The following is a 25223-nucleotide window of genomic DNA, read 5'->3' as shown; positions in this document are numbered from 1 at the left end:
AAAGAAAACTTGCTGACCAGGAGAAATTACTAACCAATCATATGTCTGAAAAGGAATTTATATCCAGAAGATATACAGAACTCTTCCTACTCAGTAACAATGACATCTGCAAAATAACCTAATATGGAAAAAAAAAAAGACAAAGGCTTTGAGTAGACATTTTTCAAAGAAAATATATGAATGGGCAAAAGACACATGAAAAGATGTTCAACCTCATTAATCATTAAGGAAATGAGAAATTCAAATCAAAACCTCAATGTAATGCCACTACACCACCACTAAATCAAAAGACAGACAATAACCACTGTTGGAGAGGATGTAGAGAAAGGAATCTTTACTGCCGGTGGGATTGTAAAATGGTGCAGCCACTTTAGAAAACAGTTTGGAAGTTGCTCAAATGTTAAACACACAGGAATCATACCAACTTGCAATTCCATTTCTCCATTTCTACCCCATGAGAATTGAAAACATGTCCACACAAAGATTTATTCACAAAAATATCCATAGCAGCATTATCCATGCTAGTCAAAAGCTAGAAATAACCCACATATCCATCAACTGATGAATGGATATACAACATGGGGCATATCTACACAATGGAATGTTATTTAGCAGTAAAAACAAGTACTGATAGATGCCACAACATGACGAATCTTAAACCATTGTACTATGTGAAAGAAGCCAGACACAATGTGTACTACATGATTCCATTTATGTAAAATGATCAGAATAGCAAAATTTATAGCAAGTAGATTAGTGGTGAGAGTATAGGGGAGTGGAGAGTGACTGGTAATGGGCACATTTCTTTTTTAAGTGATAGAAATGTTTTAAAATTTAGATGATAGCGGTGGCTGAAAAACTGAAAATACACTAAAACCCATCAAATTGTACATTTAAAGGGGTAAATTTTATAGCACGCAAATTGTATCTCAATAAACCTATTTAAAAGAAAAAAGAATGACCTCAGATTATTAAACACCTAATGGTCTGCATTCATACAATCTGGCCCACAAAATTAGCATCAGCCAGCCCATGGTGGCCCACATCTCCTCCTCAGCCACCTCAGATCCCTCCCTTCTTCATCCCTCTCAAAGCTGAGACTATCAGGGGCCTGCCATAGCAATATACCCAATAGTCTGACCTTTCCCTAAAATCAAGCTTTCTCCTTCAAAATCAATCCTAAAAGGAATAAACCAAAGATGAAAATACTTTAAAACCTGTTGCTAGGTTTCCCCATGCCTCATGCATGACTAACCCAGCTTCACACATACACACACACACACACACACAGAGTTTCTTTCAGAACATACTCAGGTGCAGCCATGTTTATTTTACCTAGGATATGTATAATATAATGGAAGAAATACTCATTTTCTTGTGGGTTTTTTTTTTTAACTTTACCACATTTTTCACTCCTGAATTCTTCTGAGCCAATGTAATACAATCTTGAAAATTTACACCATAATGTGATCAAGAGGGGCTGTCAAGGGTCGGGGCGGTAAATTGGCATCCGTGCTAATCGATAACCTACTTTCAAATGAAAAGAGTCGGGCCCAATCCATCCTCTCCACCAAGGCTGCCAAGCAACGGAGCAGCCGCCTTCTCAGGGTGAGCGCTAATTGCTACTCTCACAAAGCCAGGGGCAATCTTATCCAGGTGATCCATTAGCTGGAAACTACCATAAAAGGAGCAAGAAAAGAGGCAGAAAAAAATCAGGGTAAAGAGGTTAAACAGCACAAAAGTGATTTAAAGAGGGGGAAAAGAGCGCTTAAATTTGTATGTGAAAGAGATAAAGAGAAGAAATTTTAATATAGAAAGATCTCTGAGGGCTTTGGCAGATTTCTCACTGGCACAATAATTGTTGAGGCTCTCGGGCCTCTCTGTGTCTGACAGGATCTGTCACAGGCTGAGATGGGGGACAACAAGGAAGCAGGGCACCCCCCACCCCATCGGGCCCATGGGAATAAGAATTCTGCAGCAAAGACTCCAGGAGGAGCCCAAACCTTACTCTGGTCATGAAAAAGTGCATGAATCTCTCTGAGGTTTGGCTTCTTTCTGTTTTCCCTCTTTGACCACTTCCAGAGTGAGCACAGTTACCTAGACCACATGAGCAGACACGAACATTTTTAAAAGTGGCTACAAATTCCCTCCTGGAGCCCTGGGTCATGTTCCCCAGAGATCATAGTTTGGGAAATAAAGCTTGGCAAAGACAGTTACCAGACATTACCCACATAATGATGCTAAGTATTTTAAGCAAGGTTGTCTCATTTAGTCTTGTCAGAAACCCTGAAAGGAAGCCGTCTTCCCAATTTTACAGATGTGGAGGCTGAGGGAAAGTTGGCTGAGTAAACTTCTCGAACCACATCACTGATGAAGAGCGGAGCCAGGGCTAGAGCCCAGATTCCCTGGACTCCAATGCCCATACTCTTAGCCACTCTCCTCTACCACCACCTCCAACATCTAAGGATGAACTCCAGGGTGAGAGAGAAACACAGGTCCCTGACACACTTAGTACTGTAGTTTGGATCTTGAATGGCCACTGAAGGCTCATGTGCTAAAGGCTCCAAAGGCCCATGTGCTAAAGACTTGTTCACTAGCCTGGGCACTACTGGGTGGTGGTGGAATCTTTAGGAGATGGGGCCTAGCAGTAGAAAGTTAGGTCACTAGGGACATGCCCTTGAAGAGGTTGCTGAGACCTTGACTCCTTCCTGTTTCTTTTCTTTGCTTTCCAGCTACCATGAAATAGGCAGCTCTGCTCTATCACACAATTCCGCCATGATATTCTGCCTTACTATAGGCCCAGAAGCAATGGAGGAGCCAACTAACCAAGGACTAAAACCTCTGAAACCATGAGCCAAAATACTTTTTCCTCCCTGTACATGGATTCTCTCAGGTATTTTGTGACAGTGATGGAAAGCTGACTCACACACTCAGAAACACAGGGATGGGAGGATCTGACATTCTTAAAAATATTTCCTAGGAAAACAGAAGTTCCAGTGAAATCAATGGTTTAAAAAGAAAGAGATTTCTTTTAAAGTTTCTTGCCTGCCTCTAACTTTGGTCTTGTTTCCTTCCAATTCTCCTTGATGCTGACAGCAATTATCCTTGAGCACAAATCTATCCTGCTTAAGAATTCTGTACCAGGATGCAGTCCGGGTGCTGGGCCAGGCCCACAAGGCCCCAGACTGTCTGCCAGTTCTCCACCTTTGCCCTGGCCACCTTGGCCTACACATGCTACTTTCAGGTGCTTTGTGCCTCACTGCCTCTACCCTGCAGCTGCAGGTCTCTGGATGCCCCAGGCCCTCTGTCACCCAGCAAATACCTGCTTATCCTCTTCAGCTCTGGTGAAGGGTGGACCTGGACTTTCTGACACTTCATGCTCCATTACACCACCCACACTTGCACTGATCCCTTTGTCCCACAGACTGGGACTTATTTGATTGCACATTTGTCTCCCTAGTACTTTCCAGAGCAAAGTCTGGGCTTTGTTTGTTTTTAGATCCGTAGAGTGTAACACAGAGAAGGTGGTACATGTTAGGAGCTTAACAGATGTCTGACAAACAGAATAAGTGAATGAATGGTTCGATCAGGACATTTCTCTTTAGCGCATTCTCCAGAGTGTTTCAAACCCTATTTTGTTTTAAAACACCTTTAAGGAGGATGGAAAGTTACTGTTTGATGGATACAAAATTTCAGTTTGAGATGATGAGAAGGTTCTGGAAATGAATAGTGGTGCTGGCTGCACAACAATGTGAATGTACTTAGCCACACAACTGAATACTTAAGAATGGTCCAGCTGGTGAATTTTATATGTTTTGTATTTTAACACAAAATAAAAGAAAAAAAAATATAATATGTCAAGAAATTTGTAATGTTTTGAACAACCCACAATAAAAAATTAAAAAAAAAAAATATATATATAATACAGACCACCAAGAGACTGCTGACTAAAGAAATAACCCAAGAATATAATCATGGAAAGGAGTAAGAAAAAGCTCTTACACAAAGTTTTAAGGATGTGATCTTGCTATTTTAAAATACAGCCCCAAACCCAGGAGAAGTGCTCCAGAGCCACACTCAGTTCTTTGGTTGTACTTGAAAATTCTGAGCTCCCAGCATAGTGCTTGATACATTAGTATATGCCCTAAATATTTCCAGAATGTGTCTAGAATCACTGGCAGAAATAGCACACGGCTTAGGAATCATTTTGGTGTAATGGTCTTTTTCCTGTAACAGCAGCAATAGTGAGATTTGACCTCTGCATGATACTCTCCTAAGGAACAAAGGATCTGTGCTCTGAAATATCACAACCTCACTGCCAAAGGGAGCTCCACTTGCTGGCACAACCTGACCTGGCCCTTCCTCATCCAACTCTGTGTCACCATTTCAGGTAACCCCTTCACCATCCCTCTCAAGAAAAAGTCATAGTCCCCCCGGAACAAGCCTTTCATTTTTCAGCTAAAAATGTGGAACCCAAGGCCATTAAACTTTTGATAGAAAAAAACCAGGGCTCTACAGGGTCAGACAAGCATTTTTCTCCTAGTCTCATTTGAAGGGTCATTTTACTAATCAGAAACAGGCCTCAACTGCCATCACCACTATCCATCACCAGAAGGCAAGGGGAGAAAAACACACACACACACACACACACACACACACCCCAAGACAAGCAAAATCAAAACCAAAAGGCAATGAATCCTACCCTTCGTTCCTTATGTAGTGAGGGTAATGATGTCTCCATAGAGATTTCATTCAACCAAAGAGCCCAGGATGCCAGGAAATCACCTCATCTACAATTCACTTCCAGAGGCTTGCTCAGCTGAGCCACTTGTCAGTGTGTGCCACTTACAATGTCACATGAAACATCCCCACCATAGCCTTTTGTTCTTCAAAAGTTTGACACTCTACAGTCCATCCCTACAAAGAGACCTCAAAATAGGGTTACTTGGCCATACTCTTTTAATTATTAAGAGAGAGTATTCTCCTATAAGGAATTCAGAATCAATAAAGACAGAGTTGTATTTGTTTAAAAAAAAATTAAGGGAATGGCCACACTCCTGAATTTCTGTGCTTTAAGGGGTTATGGCAAATACCTGGATAAGCTACCACAGAACTCTGCAAACCTCTATTCACAAAAGTTTCAGAAGTAAACATAAACTATAAAAGTCATAGAAAGAATTACCTGAAAGTCACAGGCCCCATCATCTACTCACATTCCTTCTATTGCAGTTGAAGGCACCATTTATGGGAGGAGTTGACCCTCTCGATCCCTAGAAGCCTTGATGCTGGGCGTGGCAGATAGCAGGGATGCATCTTTCCTGAATTCCTCTGGTCCCCTTCCATGAACTATGATGTTCTATCTCCTAGTAAGTTCCAGTATGACCTCCACAGACCTGATAGTACTTGTCCCTGAACAAATATGTTTTGCAAAAGAATACCAATGGGCTGGGGTTGTAGCTCAGTGGCAGAGTGCTCGCCTTGCATGGTGAGGTCCTGAGTTCGGTCCCCAGCACCACATAAAAATAAACAAATAAAAATAAAGATATTTTTTTAAAAAGAATACCAATGTATTTGCTGGGAACAAATACTGAAATTTCACAGAATACGATTTCCCTACCTTTGAATAAAACAATGCTTCCATGCTTAGGGCTCTTGCCTTTAAACTCTTTAGAAAGAAGAAACAATTAAAAATTGAACAAACAAAAGAGCTTTTTCAGTTAACATTAATACAATAAGAGATTTTAGAACTTAGACTAAATGACCTCTTATTTTTATAACCATGGTTGGATTCAGCAACTTTCTGCATCTTACCACAAAACTACATCTCCTCATTTTTAGTACTTTCTTTTTATTTTTTTCTTCAAATCCTGACTTCATAGAATCTCAGAAGATTTTGACCAACAGATACTCGCTTTTGGCTAGCATTTCATGGGGAGAGATGCCTACCGCATCAAAACAAGCAGGCAGCCTACTTCCAGTGTACTTCCTATTCTCTGTGTTCACATTCCACCCTACCTGAATAACCCAGTGTTCACAGCCAGGTGACTCCCAGAGCCTCCCAAAGCAAAGGAGTCTAAATACTGGACCCTGAAACCCAAAAAGGAAGTGAGTTTTAACTTTCTAAGAGTCTTGTCTCAGACCCGCACTAATTTTTGGTGGAGCCAAACAACTTACTGAAGATTGCATCCTTTACAGCAGAGGAATAAAAAAAAAAAAAATCTGGACCTAATACTTTGTAATATACACATATTCACAAATATGTTCATATATAATATGCACATAGATGTTTGCTATACTTCAGGAATAATATGATGACATTGCTGATCAACATTATGTATCAACACTGACATGGATAATGCATTTTACAAAAGTATCTCTAGAAACTGATGCTCCATTCTTAAGCTTTTCCAGTACCTACTTCTAAGTTCCATCTAGTGTGTATGTCACCCTATCCTCCTTCCTTTCTCTGCTAAAATACACTGGAGGCTGGAGGCTGGTTGGCTCAGGGTTGTAATGGAATATGTAGCCTTTCACCTTTGGGTCACAATACTAATGCCAGGCCACATTAGCAGCATCTGAAAGCAGTTACTGTACCATCTAATGGCCTTGCTCAAGACAAAAGCCACTCACTGTTGTAGCTTTTCACCTTGGTAGAAAGTTTTAACCAAGAAAGGCAGCAAGGGATGGATAACAGGCCCCCCAAAGAAACTCCCAATTAGCCTCAGTCCATGAGAATGGTTTGAGGGAGCCCTTTGCAAGAACAGCTTGAGAGCTTGAGAGTCTAGTGACTCTGGTGCTTCATCTATGGGCAGAGGCCCTCGATGTGTGACACTATGGTAAAATTCTCTTTCTTTAACCTGGGAAATGTCAGACACCAAAGACAGGTGTTTCAATAACCTATGAAACCCTACAGCTCAGAAGTGTCATTTTCTAGAAAACAGCTGGCAAGAGCCAAGCCTAAAGGACATCAGGAGTCTTAGGGTCTAACCTAAGCCCGCTGATGACATTGATCAAGGGTTAGAGCCCTGAACAGGGACTGATACAGAAGAGATATTGAATAAATAGTTGTTGAGTGGGATAAAAATGTTTCTTGGCCTCTTGATTGTTCTCTTTCTTTTGTCTATTAAATAAAGACAGACCACCCCCATATCCAGCCCTCACGTTTCCTTAAATGGGTCCTTTGAGAAGAAGAAGGAAAAGTGGCAATGGCCCAATGAAGTAACCTGAGAAAGCAGCTATATAAATATAAGGTGGTATTAACTTATCAGAGCTTTAAAAGGGTCCATTTGGTCCAACTCCAAAAAAAGTCATACGTGCAAAGTGTGTTGGCAAATTTGGAAAAATTACACTGCCATTCAACATACTACTGTCAAGGACCCAAGAGCTCAATAAATCTTTTTTTTTTCTTGGAGTTTACTGTAAAATGAGCAATGTAATTATAGCAACGTATTAATAACTATTATGCAGGAAACCATTTAACGTGCTGCTCTCACAAAGATTTATTTGCTAGCTTAATGTGTTTACTCAGTGATGATGACTGCCCATGTAAACTCTTCAAACTATTAGAAGCACAGATGAGATGGCTGCTTTGCGTTGAGATCTACAGAACAGAATAACATGGAGCTGGCCTACTGCACATGCTATTCCACAGCAAATGCAGAGGGAGGAGTAGACAGGGGTCTTGGCTAGTCATGGCCAGCTCTCTTCTCAGAAGGCAAGTAGAGATAAGAGAAAAGAGAGGGAGGGTGGGGGATCCTATTCCTACATCCCTCTATAGGTGTTCAACTGGCTCCATTTCTGGATTACCTTCCCCTTTCCCTCCTGCAGGCTCCTAGGGCAGAGGACAATAAGTAGAAGCCATACAGCAGATAGTGCAAGGATCACCTCCTGCCTTGCACCAAATCTCGCTGCAGGATCTTGGTCCAAGAATCTAACCTTGCCAAGTTTCCTCTGCTATAAAGTGGGGCAGTAATAGTGCCTGCCTCCTAGTGTGTCATGAGGTTCAATGTGAGATTACTCATAATGAGTAACAAATATTATCACACTACCTTTCATGTATCATTACTGCATGATCAAGCAGACCATGGGTCTTGATCTTCCCTCTGAACACCATTTTGTGACACAATTTGTAATGTATTATTGGAGGCAGAAAAGGTGATTTTACAAAACATCAAATGTCATGTAACATAAAACTGATCATTTATCTATTTTCCAGTGTACGGTTCCATAGCATGAAGTATTCCCACCATTATACAACCACACATCCCCACTTCACCCAGAACATTTTTCATCTTCTCAAACTCTTGGTAACATCCATTCTACTGGGTTTTTTTTGTTTGTTTGTTTGCTTTGTTTTGTTGTGTTTGGCGGGGGTGGGGGGGGTGGGTACTGGGGATTGGACCTAGGAGTGCCTTACCACTGAGTTCCATCTCCAGTATTTTTTATTTTTTTATTTTAAAACAGGGTCTCACTAAGTTGCCCAGGCTGCCCCTGGACTTGCGATCGTTCCGCCCCAGCCTCAGCCTCAGCCTCACTGAGATTACAGGTGTGTGCCACCACACGTGGTTCCATCCATGAATTTGATGACTCTAGGTGCCTCGTGTACATGGAATCATGTTTGTCATTCTGTGGCTGGCTTACTTCACTTAGCAAAGGTCCTCACAGTTCACTCATGTGTAGCTTGTGACAGAATGTCCTTCCTTTTTAAGGCTGAGTATTCCACTGTACAGACATAGCACATTGTATTTAGTCCTCCATCTGTCAATAGTCCCTTGGGTAGCTCCAGCTTTTGGCTTTTATGAATAAGGCTGCTATGAACATGGATGCTGTGCTGCTAATCTCAACATGTTACACAGCATCATCCTCTGTTCAAACTCAAGCATAAACCTTATAGTATTATTTACTTCTTTTGAAGCCCTCCCTCTTGGGACACTTTATGTCTGTTAAAATCTGCAGGGCTCCTGCAGATCTTCAAGGCTGTTTCTGGTCTCTGGGTCTGAGATTCCTCAACTTCCTCACTAACTCCTAAGTATCCATTCCCACTATCACCTTTCCCCTCCATATCTAGCCATGACATCCCTCCAAGGGGTATTGAAGGGAAAAAGGGAAAATGGCAATGGTACCTTACACAGAAGCTCTGGTGACTGTTCCCTGTGTGCATGACCCCATTAATATCTGTGGACAAACCATCCTGCCACCTGCCTCATGCCTCTTTGATGTTCTGCACCAAAGGACCTGAAACCAGCCCACAGATTTCTCCTCTCACCTCCAATCTTTGAGGGAGTCTGAGGAAGAGTCTTAAAGGAAGGGTGATTCCTTTATTATTACCACTCCTCCTCCACCCAGGATGCCATCATGTGTTACCATCTCAACAAACAATGGAGATAGTGAAGAACCCCATTACCAGATAAAGGGAAAAATTAAACCCAATACAAACACCATCAGGGAGCCAGTGTCTGGGGAATGAGCCTCATCCTTGCTGTAACAGATGAAATGTTTATGTTCCCACAAATTCATATATTGAAAGCTCCCCCCAAGGTAATGGCATTGGGAGGTGAGGTCATTACATCTTTCACAATTAGGTCATGAGGTTGAAGTTTTCATAAATGGAGTTTGTGCCCTTCCACAAGAAACACTAGTGAACTAGCCAGTCTTCTCTACCAGCTGAAGATACAGGGAGAAAGTACCCCGCCCATGAACCAGAAAGCAGGCGCTCATCAGAACCCAAATCTGAGTATCTTGGACTGGATCACTAACTACACACAAGGGGTGCAGAGTCAAGAAGGAGACACACGTGGGCAAAGAGCGGGGTAAATAAATTCTATCAAAACCACCATAGAGATTCAGAAGCCCAAGTTTTTCTGGGTGACCCTGGGCATGCCTCCTAACCCTCTCCATCATTCTATTATCTCCTTCCTGATCCCCATAAAGGACCATTATGAAGAATCACTAAAAACTAGGAGCACTCTATTAAAAAATAATAATAATAATGTTAATCAGCACACACCACCACCACAAAAAGCCCACAAACCAGCAACTTTCTTCCCCCAAGTGGATACCTCACACAGGAAGCAGAGAGCCCAATAAGGCATATTAAAATCATGCCTTTGTATTGCATTTACCACCCTGGCTGCAAAATATGTATATATATACACACACACACACACACACACACAAATGTATGTGTGTGTGTATATATATATGTATATACACACACATATATGTATATATACATACAAGTGTGTATATGTGTGTGTATATACATATATATGTGTATATATATGTAAGTATATATATATATATATATATATATATATATGCTCATAAAGCCATCATGGGCAGACTTGCAGCTGCCACCCTCCTCCTCTGCTCCATTCTCAGCCTGCTGGGACAACCCACCGTCTTCTCTGCTGAATGCCCTTTTAATTGCACATCCCACTTTATTAGCTGCCTTGACCTCCAATAAAAGCTTCAGCCTAACAATGTCTGAAACCTGAGACAGGATGTCTACCGTGTTACCAACTTGTATGCTGCCTTTAGGGTCCACAGACACACACCCTTCACACACACATACACACACACCCCAATTGGCCCATTAGAAAGTCTCCTTTAGAAATTTCAGAACCTTGCAGCTGGGGTTATAGCTCAGTGGTAGTGTGCTTGCCTAGCACATGTGGGGCACTGAGTTCCATCCTCAGCATCACATAAAAATGAATAAATAAAGGTATTGTATTCATCTACAACTAAAAATTTTTTTTTAATTTTCAGAACCTAATTTTATGGTAAATTTAAGGGTAAAGAATAAGAAAAGTAATACAGGATACGCTATGATAATCAGTGAGATCATTAATTCACTGATTAGTGAAAACTTATGTAGAAGCTTGGCTGTGAACAGGCCAAAACCCCGTGTTGCGTGGGTTTGGCTATAGGATGCTCTGTTAATGTTGGAATAATGTGTGTGCAGAGAACACAGAGGAATGATGAAGAGGAGCACGTGGTACTTCTGTAGCTCCTGCTGCTCTGTGCCTGTTCTCAACTATATTTGCTCTGAAGTCTTAATGTGCTCTGGGCTAGTACAAGCCAAATGAAGCTCTGCTTTTAATATCTGCACTCCCTGAATTGTGTTTAGACAAAAACATAAAGTATTAGATTTGAAATAAAAGTTGGAGAAACCTTCCCCAGGAAGCAGGTAGTTTAAAGAGGCAACCAGGGGTAAGGATAAAGAAGAAAAACCAAATCAATATTAACTGAATGTGTTCTGTTGGCTCAGCAGGCAGCTACCTGTCATATCCTTTTCCCAGCCTACAGCACAAACACTACAGGACCATTAAACCCAGGCCATGGGCCAATAATATGTAAAAACTGGCCTCAACAGTTATGGTCCCCTCTAGACACTTGTAAATGCAGAAAAAAAGAAAAGAGAAATCAAAGGATTTGAGGAAAGTTTCAACAGAGAGTCTATTTTTAAGAATGATGAATACAGTGTTTGGAGTCTTGGTATTCCTTTATTGCTATCCCCCCAAACTCTCCGCAAATTGTTTCTAAATCCTAATCAACATGGCAGATATATTTAATGTAAAACTAACTAAAAGTAGGCCTTTCTAAGTCCTAAGGCCATTCTTTGCCTCACATACTCCTCAATCCAATTGCTCTCAGAAAGTCAACTGTCCTTTTTGTTCAAGTTTATTTCTGTTTACAAACACAAACAACTATAAAGCAAAGAGCTTTACTAAAAAACAGGAAGAGGGTCTGGGGGTGTAACTTAGTGGTAGAATGTGTGCTTTGCATTCATGATGGCCTAGGTTCAATTCCCAGAAGAAAGAGAGAAAGAGAAAGAGAGAGGAAGGGAGGGAAGGAAAGAAACAGGAATATCTTTGTCAGTCATTTATGATCCAAATCCCAAAGTCAGAAGCTTCACTGAAGAGAGGGCTACGGGCACCTTCAAAGCCTGCACCGGCTGACTAGTGTGATCCAAAGTCTTGCCTCGTGGCAGCCCACAGAACACCTTGAGGCTCTTGGTTCAGCCAGAATCCATCCAGGGTTTTGTCAAACATATTCCTCTGGAATGTGGGAGCCAGGAATTGACTCCATAAAGCCCTGGGTTCCACACCCAACACCACAAAGAGAGAAAGAAAGCACAGTGAGCTGGGTAACTTTCCCAAGATCATAATGCTAATTATGCTGGAGGCTGGACTGTACCTCTGTCCCCAGCTCTAAGGACAGTCCTTCTTCACTAAAAATTTGGGATTGTAGACAACCTCTGATGCCTATACCCCTCACTTCTTTGTTTTCTATTTCTCTCACCCTCTCTCTCATCCATCTTCCCTCTCTTCCCCTCCTCCCCCATCTTATTCTCCTTCCAGTCCTTCTCCCCTCTGTCCCTCAGTTCCCATTGCCATGACTCCTGGCTTGGTGGAAGACAAATGCTGCTCCAATTCCCAGCCATGGTGTCACAGGGAAGATATCCAAGGCCATCTCTTTAGCTGCTCAGGATATAGATCTCCCTCTACAGAGAAACACCAGCTGATTGCTTTTCTTAAACAAAGGTGATTGCTAGTTGTCTGCCTGAATTCGACTTTTATTTTCTGCATAACCTCTTTATTAGATAGCTCATCAGCTTTTGGTTGTTGTTATTTTTGGTGTCTAATTAGTTAATACCTAAATCTCCCATTGCTACATGAAGCTACCAGTTAGATGGAGTAGAAGTAGAAAGCAGTGATTATAACTCCAAAGAAAGCAACCACTATAAATAAGGTGATAATGATTCATAGGAAAGCATAACTGCTCATCACTGCTAATTAATAGATGAAATTATACCACAATAAAATCTCAAGCTCTCTAAGTTCCTATGCTATCTTAGGGGGGGGGGGGAAGTCCTAGTCAGATGAGATAAAAGAATTATGAAACTAAAATTTATATTTTTGTTATCCTGTGGTGGAAAAGAATGTTTTGACTTATTATTTCCAATTCATGCTTTTAAACAAAAATCAAACAGAAATTTATCGTACATGTAAAAACTATCAAAGACCGGAAAAGCACGCTATGTGGAGAACTAAAACTTCTTCCAAGAACCTTTTGTGGTTCCCACTGTATTGAACTTCAATTCTAAAAAGTAGAAAAAAATGAATTAAAATAGCCCCTCAGCTGCCACCTAGTCTATGGCACTTAAGATACATTCAGATATACATCTGCTTATGAAAATAACTTGCTCTAGCCTCAGAGCCTTCAGATCTGCAAACCTATATAGCATCATTCAGAATACATCCTCTTTTTATACTACAATTTACAAGAACCCACTCCTTCCATGTCAACTCCAACTCTCAGAGCTGAGATAAGGGCAGAAAATACTGCTTGGTGGGGGAGGGTATCATCTCTATTTCCAGACTTCTCCACAGGGTCTGGTCGGAATTGATGCAACAGGATCAGCAAACTATAACTGCAAAGAAAACTGTCTGAGAAAGATAAAACTGGATTGGAAGGCAGATAAGCCCAAATTCCTAGTGCTGTTCAGATCTGCATATCACATGCGCAGTCACTGGAGGAAATCTGCTCTCCTTCATTCACCAGAGCCTGAAATGTCAAATGCCATGTCTACAATACTCCCTTTGGGGGGAGGGGGATTCTGAGAGGGGCAGGGCTTCAAGCAGGGATTTGCATTTGTGACAAAGACTCTCAATCCACATTCATGGTAACCCAACTAAAAGGAGTGGCTATTTGCATCAGTGGAGCTCTCTTTAAACTTTCAATGGTGCTACCTATGAATGAATAAGTATGAGATGCTTTATTGATCTGGAGGTGAAGAAACAGCAAAAGAAGGAGCTCTATGGCTCCAGTGTTCTCTGACTCCATTTTTTCCCCCTCCATTTTGGTGTTAAGCCACTAGCAATTGGGGGGAGTAGGGAAGAAGGAAATGAGAGAGAAGAGAAAGAGTAGGAGGGAAGGAAGGAAGGGGGCTTTCATTAAATTCAATTTTCTTCTTGTGGAAAGTCATTAGAATAATAATAATAGAAAGTGGCGGTTAAATATTATCTCTCAATTTCACCTAATCTTCACAACCACCCTGGTGGGGTCCTTTCATTATTCCACTGGACAGATGGACTAAGGGACTTGCCCAAGGTCACACATGAAGTGATGGAGCCTGGTTTTGCACTAAAGTCTGTGCACCCCAGGTCTTCATAGTCATAAGAACATCAAAAAACGGATCTCTCATAACTTTCAGTGTTCTGACAACTCCAGTACTGACTCACATGTCCTCCTCTCCATCCACTCCTAAACTTACTGTCATTGTCTGTCTTTCTCCAGGATGCTAGAAACTCTTCAAAGATCCCCAAAGACCTTTTTATTTGCCAATTCAGTGGTAGTCTCAGTCCCTGCTTCTTTGATCTCACCAAAGTATCAGACCTCTCACACCGAGCCCCTGAAGCTCAAGATTGCCTCAGTTTGTAAATCACCACTTCTCCTATATATTTTTCTACCTCTTTTTTGGCCTGTACTTCTTGGTCTATCTTCTTGACTCCCTTCAATGTCAATGAGCCCCACAGCTCTATGTTCCACTGGTTATTTTCCCCACACACCCACACCCACAGGGAATCACACCATCCGTGAAGTTATTCTATCACCTTGTTCATGTGGGCATCTCCCAGATCCATGTCTCCATCTCTGAACTCACCCTAAGGCCCCAACTGGATCTTACTGGATCACTCAGCCTCCAGCTCTAGAAAGCCCAAACCAGTTTCATTATCTACAACCATCCCTGAAAACCAGACCTCTAATAACAAAAACTCTCTCCTGCCTCTATTTCCTGTCTGAATAGCTAGCCACACTGGCTTCACACTTGTCCTAGCCAGAAATCTGTGAGAACGCCTCCTCTCCTTCCTACCCTGCATCTCAGGAGCCACCTAACATGGGTTTTCTACTCACTCTTTCAGATCAAGCTGCCACTTCATTTTTGCAGTCAGTTGACACAATTTCACTCAAGCCACTGCAAGGAGTCTCCTAATTGGTCCCTATGACCACCCTTCCAGTCCAATCTCTCTCACAATGAGCACCTCATTTCAGTCCCTTCCTGTACATCCTCTAATAGCTGCCCATTGCCTACAGATAAGTCCAGATTCTTGCCCATAAGACCCTTCAACCTTTCCCTGCCACCTTCCCACCCTGTCATTCATTCAATGCACTATGTCAGTTCCCCTAGTGTACTGAGCATACATAGCCCTCTTGTGCTTCCACCTGCCATTTCCTCTGACTGGAATGTCTAGGCTTCTCCATATTCATATCCTACCCAGCCTTCCAAAGCCAGTTCCAGGCTCCCCTGTCTGCATTTTGATGCAGCCCTGTTGTAGCACTTGATATACTGTTCCAACTCTTACATTCCATGTCTGTCTAATACTAGACTGAGTGGCTCCAAAGCAGGGATTTTAGTCTTTTTCATATTTTGGTTATAATGTGGCACAGTTACAGTAGCAATTGGTACCTAAATGACTGAAATAATCAGTGGCATATGAATATCAAGCAAAACAATAAATAAAATATTAACAAACTGAATCCAGCAGCATTTTTTTTTTAATGCACTGGGACCAAGTAGGATTTATTATGGGAATTCAAGGATGGTTTACTGTTAGGAAATAAAAGATAATAATTTGCAATATTGGGCTGGAGATATAACTCAGTCGGTAGAGTGCTTGCCTTGCATGCACAAGGCCCTGTGTTCAATCCCCAGCACCACAAATAATAATGATAACAATAAAAATAACTAATAATAATAATAATTTTCAATATTAATAGATCTAAAGAGAAAATTCACATGATTATCTCCCTAAATACTGAAAAGATATTTGGAAAACAACACCTATCCTAAATAAAATAGGAATTGATAGATATTTCCTTAACTTGTAAAACTGTAGGTAGATCTCAGACTAAAAGCCAAAATCTTACATTAAGACAGGAAAAAACTATAGACACTACCATTTAATATCATGTTAGAAATATTAACCAATGTAATAATCAAGATAAAACAGACATACATGCAGCAAAGAGAGTAACAACATCTATATTTGAACATCATTTTTTAAACTCATGAGTATTAATTTTTTAAATGAATATGTTAGTAGAATTTAATAAAGCACTAGGATTATAACTAATATGTAAATCAATATTCCTCATGTATATAAATATCACTTAGAAGAGACAATGGAGGTAAAGACTTCATTCATAATAGTAACAAAAGATAACACCTAAGAAATTTGAGGAGAAATGTGCAAAACCTACATGAGGAAACTCTTAGAAATTGTTGAAAAGTAAAATTGTTGAAAAGAAAGCCATTTCAGGTTCTTGGGAAAGTCTCAGCATCATAAAGATGCCAACTATCTCCCCAGATTAACATGTAAGTGTAACATGGTCCCAACGAAATTTTTTTTCTGGAGTTAGGCAAGTTTATTCTAAAGTTCATAAGGGAAAATGATCAGGAAGAATAACCAAAAACTCCTAGAGAAGTAGGGGATTGTTTGGGTCATAGAGAGCTAGTCCTACCAAACATTAAAAGGTGCTATAAAGTTTCTAAAATGGTATGGAATTGGTGCACAAGGAGACCAACAAATAAACAGAACAGAAAATCCAGTAAAAGATCCAAATATAACTGGAATTTTGTTTTATGATAATGGTGGAATCTGAAATCTCAACAGGGGAAAGATGGATGTATTAATAAAGGGTTTGGGGACAATGGATACATATTTAGAAAAAGATAAAATTGATCTCTACCTTTGTGATACCTCCAAATAATCTCCCAATGGATCAGAAATCTAAATACTAAAAAGGCCACTCCATATAAGAAAGCAAGCATGGTAAATTCCTATCACACCTAGAAATGGTGGACAGACCCCCTTTTAACCATGATTCAAAATCCAATTTTCTCAGATGAGTTCCAGATCAGGTCCAAAGGCAAAACAGGATGATAGATACAAATTAATCTGGTATTCTGATAATTATCCCAAGAGTAATTTAGGAATCCTTTTGCACCTATACAAGTAAACTTAAAGATATTTCAGATTGGTGCATATAAGCATGAAAGTTCAATTGAGAAACCAGTCTAAACAATGTTCCTCTGTCATAGTAAGAAAATAGAGAAAGTTTTCAAAAAGGAAAGAAAAGATGCTTATGAAGCTTGTGACTTGAAAGTGGCTTAGTTTTGTATTCCTGAAAAGAGACAGGGGACCCCCACAGACACTGACCAATTTACAATCTTTTCGAAGACAGAACAGCCTAGAAGTCCAGCAGTCCTGCTGATGTGGCACTGAATGTCCAGCTGCAGGGCTCTTCATCTCAGAAGGTCAGGACAGGACCCTCAGGCAGGATTTTCTGTTGGAAAAGGACTGACAACAGCATCTCAGCTGAATGCATTCAGAAACAAGGAAGTTCCCTTCCCACCCCCACCACAAGCCAAGAAAATCTAGTCAATTCAGTCTTAAGAGTCTTGCATATTTCCCCCAACCTCTCTGCCCCCCAAAAGTGAAGTTACCATCTGTGAGCCCAGATAATTATAACCTTCTCAGGCAGGGGTCTTGGAATCACTTATACTGCGTTAACAGTGACCCCCCAAAAAAACTTTGGGAGACAAAGCATGCTTAGATTTCTGTTCCTTGTCTAACTTTTTCCTTCTTTTTGTGACCTAAATAACTATCTCAAGCCTCTGGAATTCCAGAGTGAAGAAAAGAAATCATGCTCATCTCTTTGTTATGTGAGATTGTGTGTCTTGGTACAGCACCCAGCACTTAAGGACAATAACTGTTAGCCATTCGTAACCATCATTATTACCATCACGTTATTAGCTGATGAATAGCACAAACTGTGATATGATGCCAAACAGCAACTGATGTGGACTAAATTTTAATTGACTTAATCCTTCCAAATGCTAACAAACTACCAGCCTCAGCCACTTAAAAGTCCCATATCTAAGGCAATAATCCTATCTACAGTGAGTGTGGAATAATTGATTATAGGCCAGGGATTTTTGCAAAGTGAATTAAGTTACTACAAAAACTGACCATGTTGTTTCCACAATTAAAAGTCTAGGAGAATGAAATGTCATTATTCCATAGCTTGCTAAGCCTTAAAGAAGAAATTACAACTCTCATGGCTGTACTGGGAATGTTTTCATAAACTCCTACAATGTTTCAGAAATTCTTTCATGATAAATGCTGTAGGACGTTTTCATTACTGATATTTTCAATTAACTACTCCTCTGTCTACAATACTTCCAAAATGAGAAACTCTAATGAAGCTTTTAGAAAATAACCATGTGTTCTTAGAAGGAGATTTCAACTAGAATTCCTCCATAATTAATGAATACTTAAAATGCAATCTCTACTTTTTCTATTTATAAAGTGTTTATGACGGCTTTGGGGGGACCTTTTACATAGGGTTATTTTCCATACCCCTCTTTTGGAGCCAGCAAAATACAGAAATATGTATTTATATCTCCCCAAGTCTAGACTTCCCTGGGCTCTGGCTATTTAGAGTCCACGTTTGGTGTTTTTAACCCCTAGGACACATTCCTTTCTTTCATCTCTGTGATTCCTGGCTTCCCTTCTCAGGGTATCTGGCTAATCTTCCTGATATTTCTGGGGCATAAATGGGCTCAGAATATTTGACTGCAAAAGGAACATAGTTCTGGATCTTCTCTATATAAAAGAAGATTTTCTTTTATTGATATAGAAATGAACAGATGCCTGATAACCTTTTGCCAACCTGAAACATTTCTTTGTACTTCATGGAATTTCTTTGGACTGATGTTTTGCAGAACTTACACAGTCCTTTCAAAAGTTCTATCACCCAAAAATAGAATGATCTGAGCTAATTCAAAAATAAGAGACTCATCCCCTGGCCTCTTCTGGCTTGGTGTCTTAACCATTGTCATCTAGAAAGCAGAAAAGACACTCTCACCACTGGACATGAAATAATCTTATATTTACACAATGTAACACTGTAGTGGGTAAAAGGACTGTCCTCACTTAGAAACCCAACACTTAACACATCCATCCACATTCTTTTGTTTTATCTGACCACTACCACTTACCAGCACTAGAAGAGAAATGATATAAACCGAGTATGCCCTTTTTACTGACTAAGGTAATAAAAGTCAGTCCAAATGTTTTACAATCTGCCAACAGGCACAAATCTCTCCTTACCCAGGTAAGTTGCTATTGGAAAGATGAATTCAGAGAATCATTAAGCTCACACTTGTCATTTCAACATTGCAGAATCTTGAAATAGCCAACAACAAACTGTCTTATGATCAAATCTTCCTCCATTTTCCATTTCTTTCCAGAAAACTCAAATTCCATCCATAGGAACTCAAATCCATTATCATCCTCCTCTCTGTGCTCTATCCAGATCTGGGTCTCCTATCATCACCATTTCCAGTCTCAGCACCATCACCACCAACCTTGCTACCCAGTAACATCCAAGTCATGTCACCTTCTATTATAAAACCCTGTCATCCATGGGGCCACATAATTCCTAAGAGTGCTCAGAGTAGAGCAGTAACTCTCACATCACCATAGCCAGTCAATAATTTGAGGGACCAACCAGATACCCTGCAGGGATCTTCCATAACCTCATCTTCTCTCCTTACCCAACTGTCCCAAAGATAAAACTAGGGGATCAGGGCTCGCTACCTACAAATGGACATAGTGTGAGAATTAATATGGCAGTGTGATATTTGGGAAATATACTAATGAAATTAGAACTTGAAAGTTGCTAAATTTTTTAGGAAATAAATTCTATAACATGAATCTAACAAAATCTTTTCTAATTAATAAATATCAACCCGTACAGTTTTCACTGAAGAATAGAAGTGCTTTTTGAGCTTTACCTTGGATAATTCTTATGACATTCTAACAGTTTGAATCTTTTTTTATTAAAAATTTAATGGGAAAGTTAAAAAATAGAGAGGAAAACTGATTTATTGAATGTCACAAAATAAACCAGTGGTGGAGAAAGAACCAAAGCCAAACCCATCCTAAAATAATAGGGTTCCTGGGTATACTATTCTGCCTTTGATGTTTAACTGCTTACCTATGAGACTTGTAATGCTACCTAGTAGAATTTAATACTCTATTCAGGAATATATTCCCCAAATATAGTTAAGCATCTTATGCAAATTACAAAGATGATTTTTACTAATTATTCCTCAAAAACATATCGTTATCTTCCAGCCTCTAACTCTCCAGGGTGAATTACTTGCTGGAGTTACAATGACATCTCTTTGTTCTAATGAAACTTAACTCCTTTGGTGCCTGAGGGCTTCAGAGGTCCACAGTTTGCTCATAAATCCTGCCCATGAGGATTTATGGCCCACCATTCATGGTTCCCAGAACATGGCAATTGTTTGATTAAAATGTTATGAATAGCCACAAGAGGTGGCACACGCCTGTAATCCCAGCTGCTGTGGAGGCTGAGGCAGGAGGATCACAAGTTCAAAGCCAGCCTCAGCAAAAGCGAGGTGCTAAGCAACTCAGTGAGACCCCTATCTCTAAATAAAATACAAAATAGGACTGGGGATGTGGCTCAGTGGTGGAGTTGAATCCCCAGTAACCTAAAAAAAAGTTGCGAACATTAAAAGGTATAATGGAAATTGGACCTAATGAGAGAGTAGAAATACTTAAACACACACACACACCTAAAATTATTATTCCTAGAGACATACAAAAGATTGGTAGTTAAAATTGAGGCCCCATATCTCATTACTAATCCTGAGCTTAACCCAAAGCACCCTCATTCCTGGCTACATCCCTTGTACCTAATGTCATGCTTCACTGAGCTGCTTCACATCTAAAACTCAGGCAACTATGGTTGTGTGTAATAGTCATGTGTGCACTCAGAGTGATCCTGATGACTATCCCTGTGATGGCAGCTCTTCCCTAGATCACTGGAGTCAGTGTAGAGCACTGAGGTTCAGCCCATCCAATGCTGCTTCCGGAGCTATCACCTCGCTCTGACAATATTATCAGTTTCCCAACATCAATAAAGTTGGCAAATATATTGAGCTATCTCTTTTAACACTGAATGACATTTCCAAGAAGATTCATCAAAAACAAAAATCCAGTTTGTCACATGACCTCACAAATCATACTGGATGCATTAAATTTCAACGTTTGTTTCTTCTACCTGTAAGTTTTCCTTCCCCTCTTCCATTTTTACGAAAAGAATATGTTTTGATTTACTTTTGCACCTGAAGAGCACTCAAACAACAATACAAAGAATTTATTATAAGAATGGGTTCTCTAGAATATTCTAAAATAATTTGGTAGGCTGCAACTTATTAAGATTGCCAAATATCAGATGCTATATATCTGCAACAACCAAGACCAAGGTTCTTTAAATTTTTATCAGATGGTCTAGTCCCATTATACAACCTCACAGAATCCCACACTCCCTCCTTCCTAGCACTCAACACAAGTGAATAAATAAATTATGAATTGCAACTTGTAGTTAATGTCTGTATCCTCTATTAGAATACAATCTCTATGTAGACAAGGACTGTATGTTTCTGTCATTTTCTCTGCTGTACCTGACACTTTGCTTTGAATGGGAAAGGAAATCAATGAATACTGGCAAATGATCATAAGAGCAAACAAATCTGTGAGTGAAGAAATGGTGTTATATTGGAGGGTCTAGCAATGCAAGGGTGAAATAAGTTTTCAGACTCCCTGGGATTTATTCTTAGAGTGTCCTGGAAGATTTATTAACAACCTATAAAAATGGCAAACTTACAACAATCCATGAGTTAATTATTCTTGAGAAAGGTTATGGATTCAGAAGACCAATTCTGGTGGTGAATTTTCCATATTTTGAATTGTATAACAGTCTGTGGGGATTTGTTTAATTTAACCCTTGTATATAAAAACATCAAAGTGTGTGTTTGGGTAAACAGATGAGGCAAGCAGATGCAGTTATTCCTAAACTCCACTACTCGAAATCACAATATTTCATTTCATGGAAACATAAACCAGAAAATGTCATTGAACGGTGACAGAAACCTCCACAGCAACCCACTGTTTTCTTGATATTTCTCTCTAACCACTGATAAAAACTCTTTGAAGTGGTAGAGTAAATATTATCATTTGATAGTACTTGGACCCAACAGTGCAAATACAATTGCATTGTGTTACACTCTGGGGGCTCCCCTGCAGGTCACACAACGCGGCAGGGTTGCTATGGAAGAACCAATGCGCGTTAGCGCAATAGCAGGCCAGGATGTGGTACTGCTCTTATGAGCTATCCACCTCTTCTTAATCTTCCTCAGATACACACACACAGAGAAAAAGTGCTGGCCTTTGAATGTGTTTCTGTTTCTGTAATCCTGGGGAGGAAGAACCACAAATATGCGATGGGAAACGACAACACCCAAATATCAGCTTGCTGTTACTGCTCCCATTGACATTCTTGTAAAGGATCCCATGTGGGGGTGGGGAGAAAGATTTCATAAGCAGTCTGGAGTCCCGAGTGGCGGCACAGCCAGACAAACCACCTGGGGCATCCACCTGGGGCATCCCGGATGGGCTGTGAGGCCTGAAGCTGCGGGTGCGCCAACACACTCGGGAGCTAGTTCCCCTGTCCCATGGGGCCTAGGTAAGGGTCCTCCCCAGGGCCGCCATCTGCGTCCCCTAGGGTGTGAAGCAGCCCCCAGAACCGCCAAGGCCCCTCCGGCGGCGGCGCTGCTCACGTTCTCTATGGGTCGGGCAGCTACGCCCAGCAATCGTTCCCCTGGCCGCTGCCCTCCCGGCATCTCCCCCGCCCTGGGTCGCCCTCCCGGCTGTCCTGTCGCGCCGCTCACCTTGCCCGGGAAGGGCCCCGGGAGGAGCAGCTTGAGAGCCTGCCTCTTCAGCTCCACCAGGCGGGCGTTGCAGTTCTCGCACCAGACGCCGCGGTCCGAGCCGGGGGAGGAGCCGCCGCCGCTGCCAGAGCCCGGGGAGCCGGTGCCGAAGCCCGGCGAGCCGCCCAGGGAGCCCGGCGAGCTGGTGCCGATGCCCGGAGAGGCGGGACCCGGGGATCCGGTGAAGGAGCTCGGGGACGAGGTGCCCGAGCCGGGGGACGGGGTCCCCGACGAGCCCAGCGCCGAGCCTGCGCCCTCGGGGGTAGGCCGGCTCCCAGCGCGCGATTCCTCGTACGCTTTCCTGTACCAGCTCTCAGGGGAGAAGGGAGCCGCCGGCTTGGTGGGCGAGCAGACCTCATTCACCTGCAGGGGGAGACACGCGGGTGTCAGGGGCCGCGAGGCGGCGGACTCCCGCTCTCTGGAGCTGGGCGGGCCTGGGGGCGCCGTTCTGCCCGCCCGCCGGGGTATCCGCATGCCACCGAGCGCCTGGCCGAAAGCCCACGGGCTCCGGTTCCCGGCTGCTGCTAGCCCTGCAGCTAAGTTGCCCTCCTTCTATCTCGTTAATTGTCCTAAGGTGATACCCCGCCTTCCGAGTGACCCCTGCTCCGGTTTCTGGGTGCCTCAGGTCAGGAGAAGGGTTTACTTGAGGGGTTTTCAACGGTTTCTGCAGGGGGTACCCACTGATTCAGCGCCCCGTGCTTTTGGACCTGGCACCCACCCCAGCAAGAACCCAGTTACAAGATCCTAGAAGACCCTATTCTGAGGGCCCTGTGACTTATGGGATTTTATTCATTCAGGGAACAGCCCACCGGATCCTGCCGGTAAAATGAAAGGATCTCCCGGATCCCGGGAAACGATCCGTGCAACCAAAGGCAGAGATTTCATGGGAAACATTCCTTACGGCTTAACTCTGCCTAGAAGTCCAGGAATACCGCAAAAGTTATGGATCCGGAGAAAAGAAAAGATTAAACCGACTGAAAAAAATCCGAGAGCGAGGCGAGTGTGCGGGTGTCCTCGCAACAGACCCGCCTCCGCGCACGCACAGCGGAGGTGTCCCTGCAGCGGGAGGAGAGCTCGGATCCGCGCGCTGGCCACCGGCTCCTGGGGGTAGCTCTGCCGGAGCCACCCGTTCCCGAGAAAGAAGGACCCCGGCCGAGATGGGTCTGGTAACGCGTCTCGGTGTTGAACCCGTGACAACTTACCCCGTATTTCTTGCCCCGGTTGGAGACCGCAAGCCTCTCTTTATTCCCAGCTACCGAATTCATGGTGGCTTTTCCCGAGGAGAGTCTAAATGTTCCAATAATGTTACATCCAAAAGATCTGCCAACCAGAAGCGTTCCCCAATTGTAAGAGGTTGTCTCTTGACCCTCAAATCAAGATTTCTTAATTGTGGGTTAGAAAGAATAAAAGCAAATGGACCCCAGAAGTAATTGCACCAATTTGCAGAAAACGTTGGAGTGGCTGGCTTATTCTTCTCTTCAAATAACGCTTTTCCTCATCCTCTTCTGCCTCCTCCAGTCACACGTTCTCTTTTCATGGTCACATCCACATCATTGGCATTTTCCTCAGTCAAGTAAGTCCTCAGTTCTCCACCAGGGAAAAGAGGAATAGGATCGGGACGCACGGCCGCTGCGGGGAAGGTGGGCGAGCCCTCGCGCTGCCTCGCCTGGGTCGGCGCGCGGACCCCGTCTACCGAGCCGGCTGTGGGAACTTGCCTCCTTCACCGAGCTTGCTAACTGAGTTCAAAGAAATTCTCCCAAAATATAAAGATCCAGACTCGGGGAGGAGCCTCGGCGTGTCGCCGAGCCAATATGCGCGGGCCCGTTTCGCCTGACAGTTGCGAGAGGACAGGGAGAGGGGCGGCTCTGCTTGGCCAGGAGAGCCGTCCGCGATCAGGACGCGCGTGTGCGCCCGGGCGAAGCGCGGAACCTCGGGAACCGCGGCCCCGCCGCCCCGGAACCCGCCGCCTGGCTGCCGCCGCCGCCGCAGCGCCGACCGGGATCCATTTTATGGTGCGGCGCTCCTGCCTGACATTGCGAGGCCGAGGGCCCGGGCGGGGGGTGGGGTCGTAAATCTCGCTCCTGGCAGGGAAGTTACTGGCGAGTGGCCCGTGTCCGGGGCTCTAATGAAACACCGCTGCGCGAGCCTGGAGCTGAGCAGAAGCGCTGAGCGAGCGTGGCTGGACGGAAATGCTGCGCCTGAGCCTCCCCCGCCCCCAAGTTCTTTCTCTTCCTGGCAAGGCTTGCAGGTCTGCCTTTGAAACGCCGGGTAAAACGGCTTGAGTCACAAACAAGTCCGCAAACATGCCGGGTCCTCCCCCCGCCCTTTGTTCTCCAAGACCTGCCCAGCAAAC

General features: G+C 42.7%; 1 protein-coding gene and 1 long non-coding RNA gene across 2 annotated transcripts in view; one reads left to right on the top strand and one right to left on the bottom strand.

Annotated features, from left to right (window-relative positions):
* The window catches only part of Kif26b (kinesin family member 26B), a 499298-nt gene extending 475098 nt beyond the window's left edge, over positions 1–24200 (bottom strand). Inside the window, exons 1-2 of the mRNA XM_046432469.2 lie at positions 24073–24200; positions 22832–23233 (exon numbers count right to left, since the gene is read on the bottom strand). Coding sequence (XP_046288425.1) covers positions 22832–23233; positions 24073–24135 — 465 coding nt within the window. The 5' untranslated portion in view covers positions 24136–24200. The remainder of the gene's footprint in view (positions 1–22831; positions 23234–24072) is intronic.
* LOC124084989 (uncharacterized) lies at positions 22505–24320 on the top strand. Its single transcript, XR_006849311.2, has 2 exons — positions 22505–22626; positions 23668–24320. It is a non-coding gene; the product is annotated as an uncharacterized LOC124084989 (long non-coding RNA).
* The last annotated feature ends 903 nt before the right edge of the window (positions 24321–25223 follow it).

Source organism: Marmota monax, unplaced genomic scaffold, assembly GCF_021218885.2.
Source record: "Marmota monax isolate L192 unplaced genomic scaffold, Marmota_monax_Labrador192_F-V1.1 WCK01_AAM20220418_F8-fsc00090, whole genome shotgun sequence".
NCBI classification, from domain to species: Eukaryota; Metazoa; Chordata; class Mammalia; order Rodentia; family Sciuridae; genus Marmota; species Marmota monax.
Note: the sequence above shows the minus strand (reverse complement) of the source record. Positions and strands in the feature narration are given on the sequence as shown.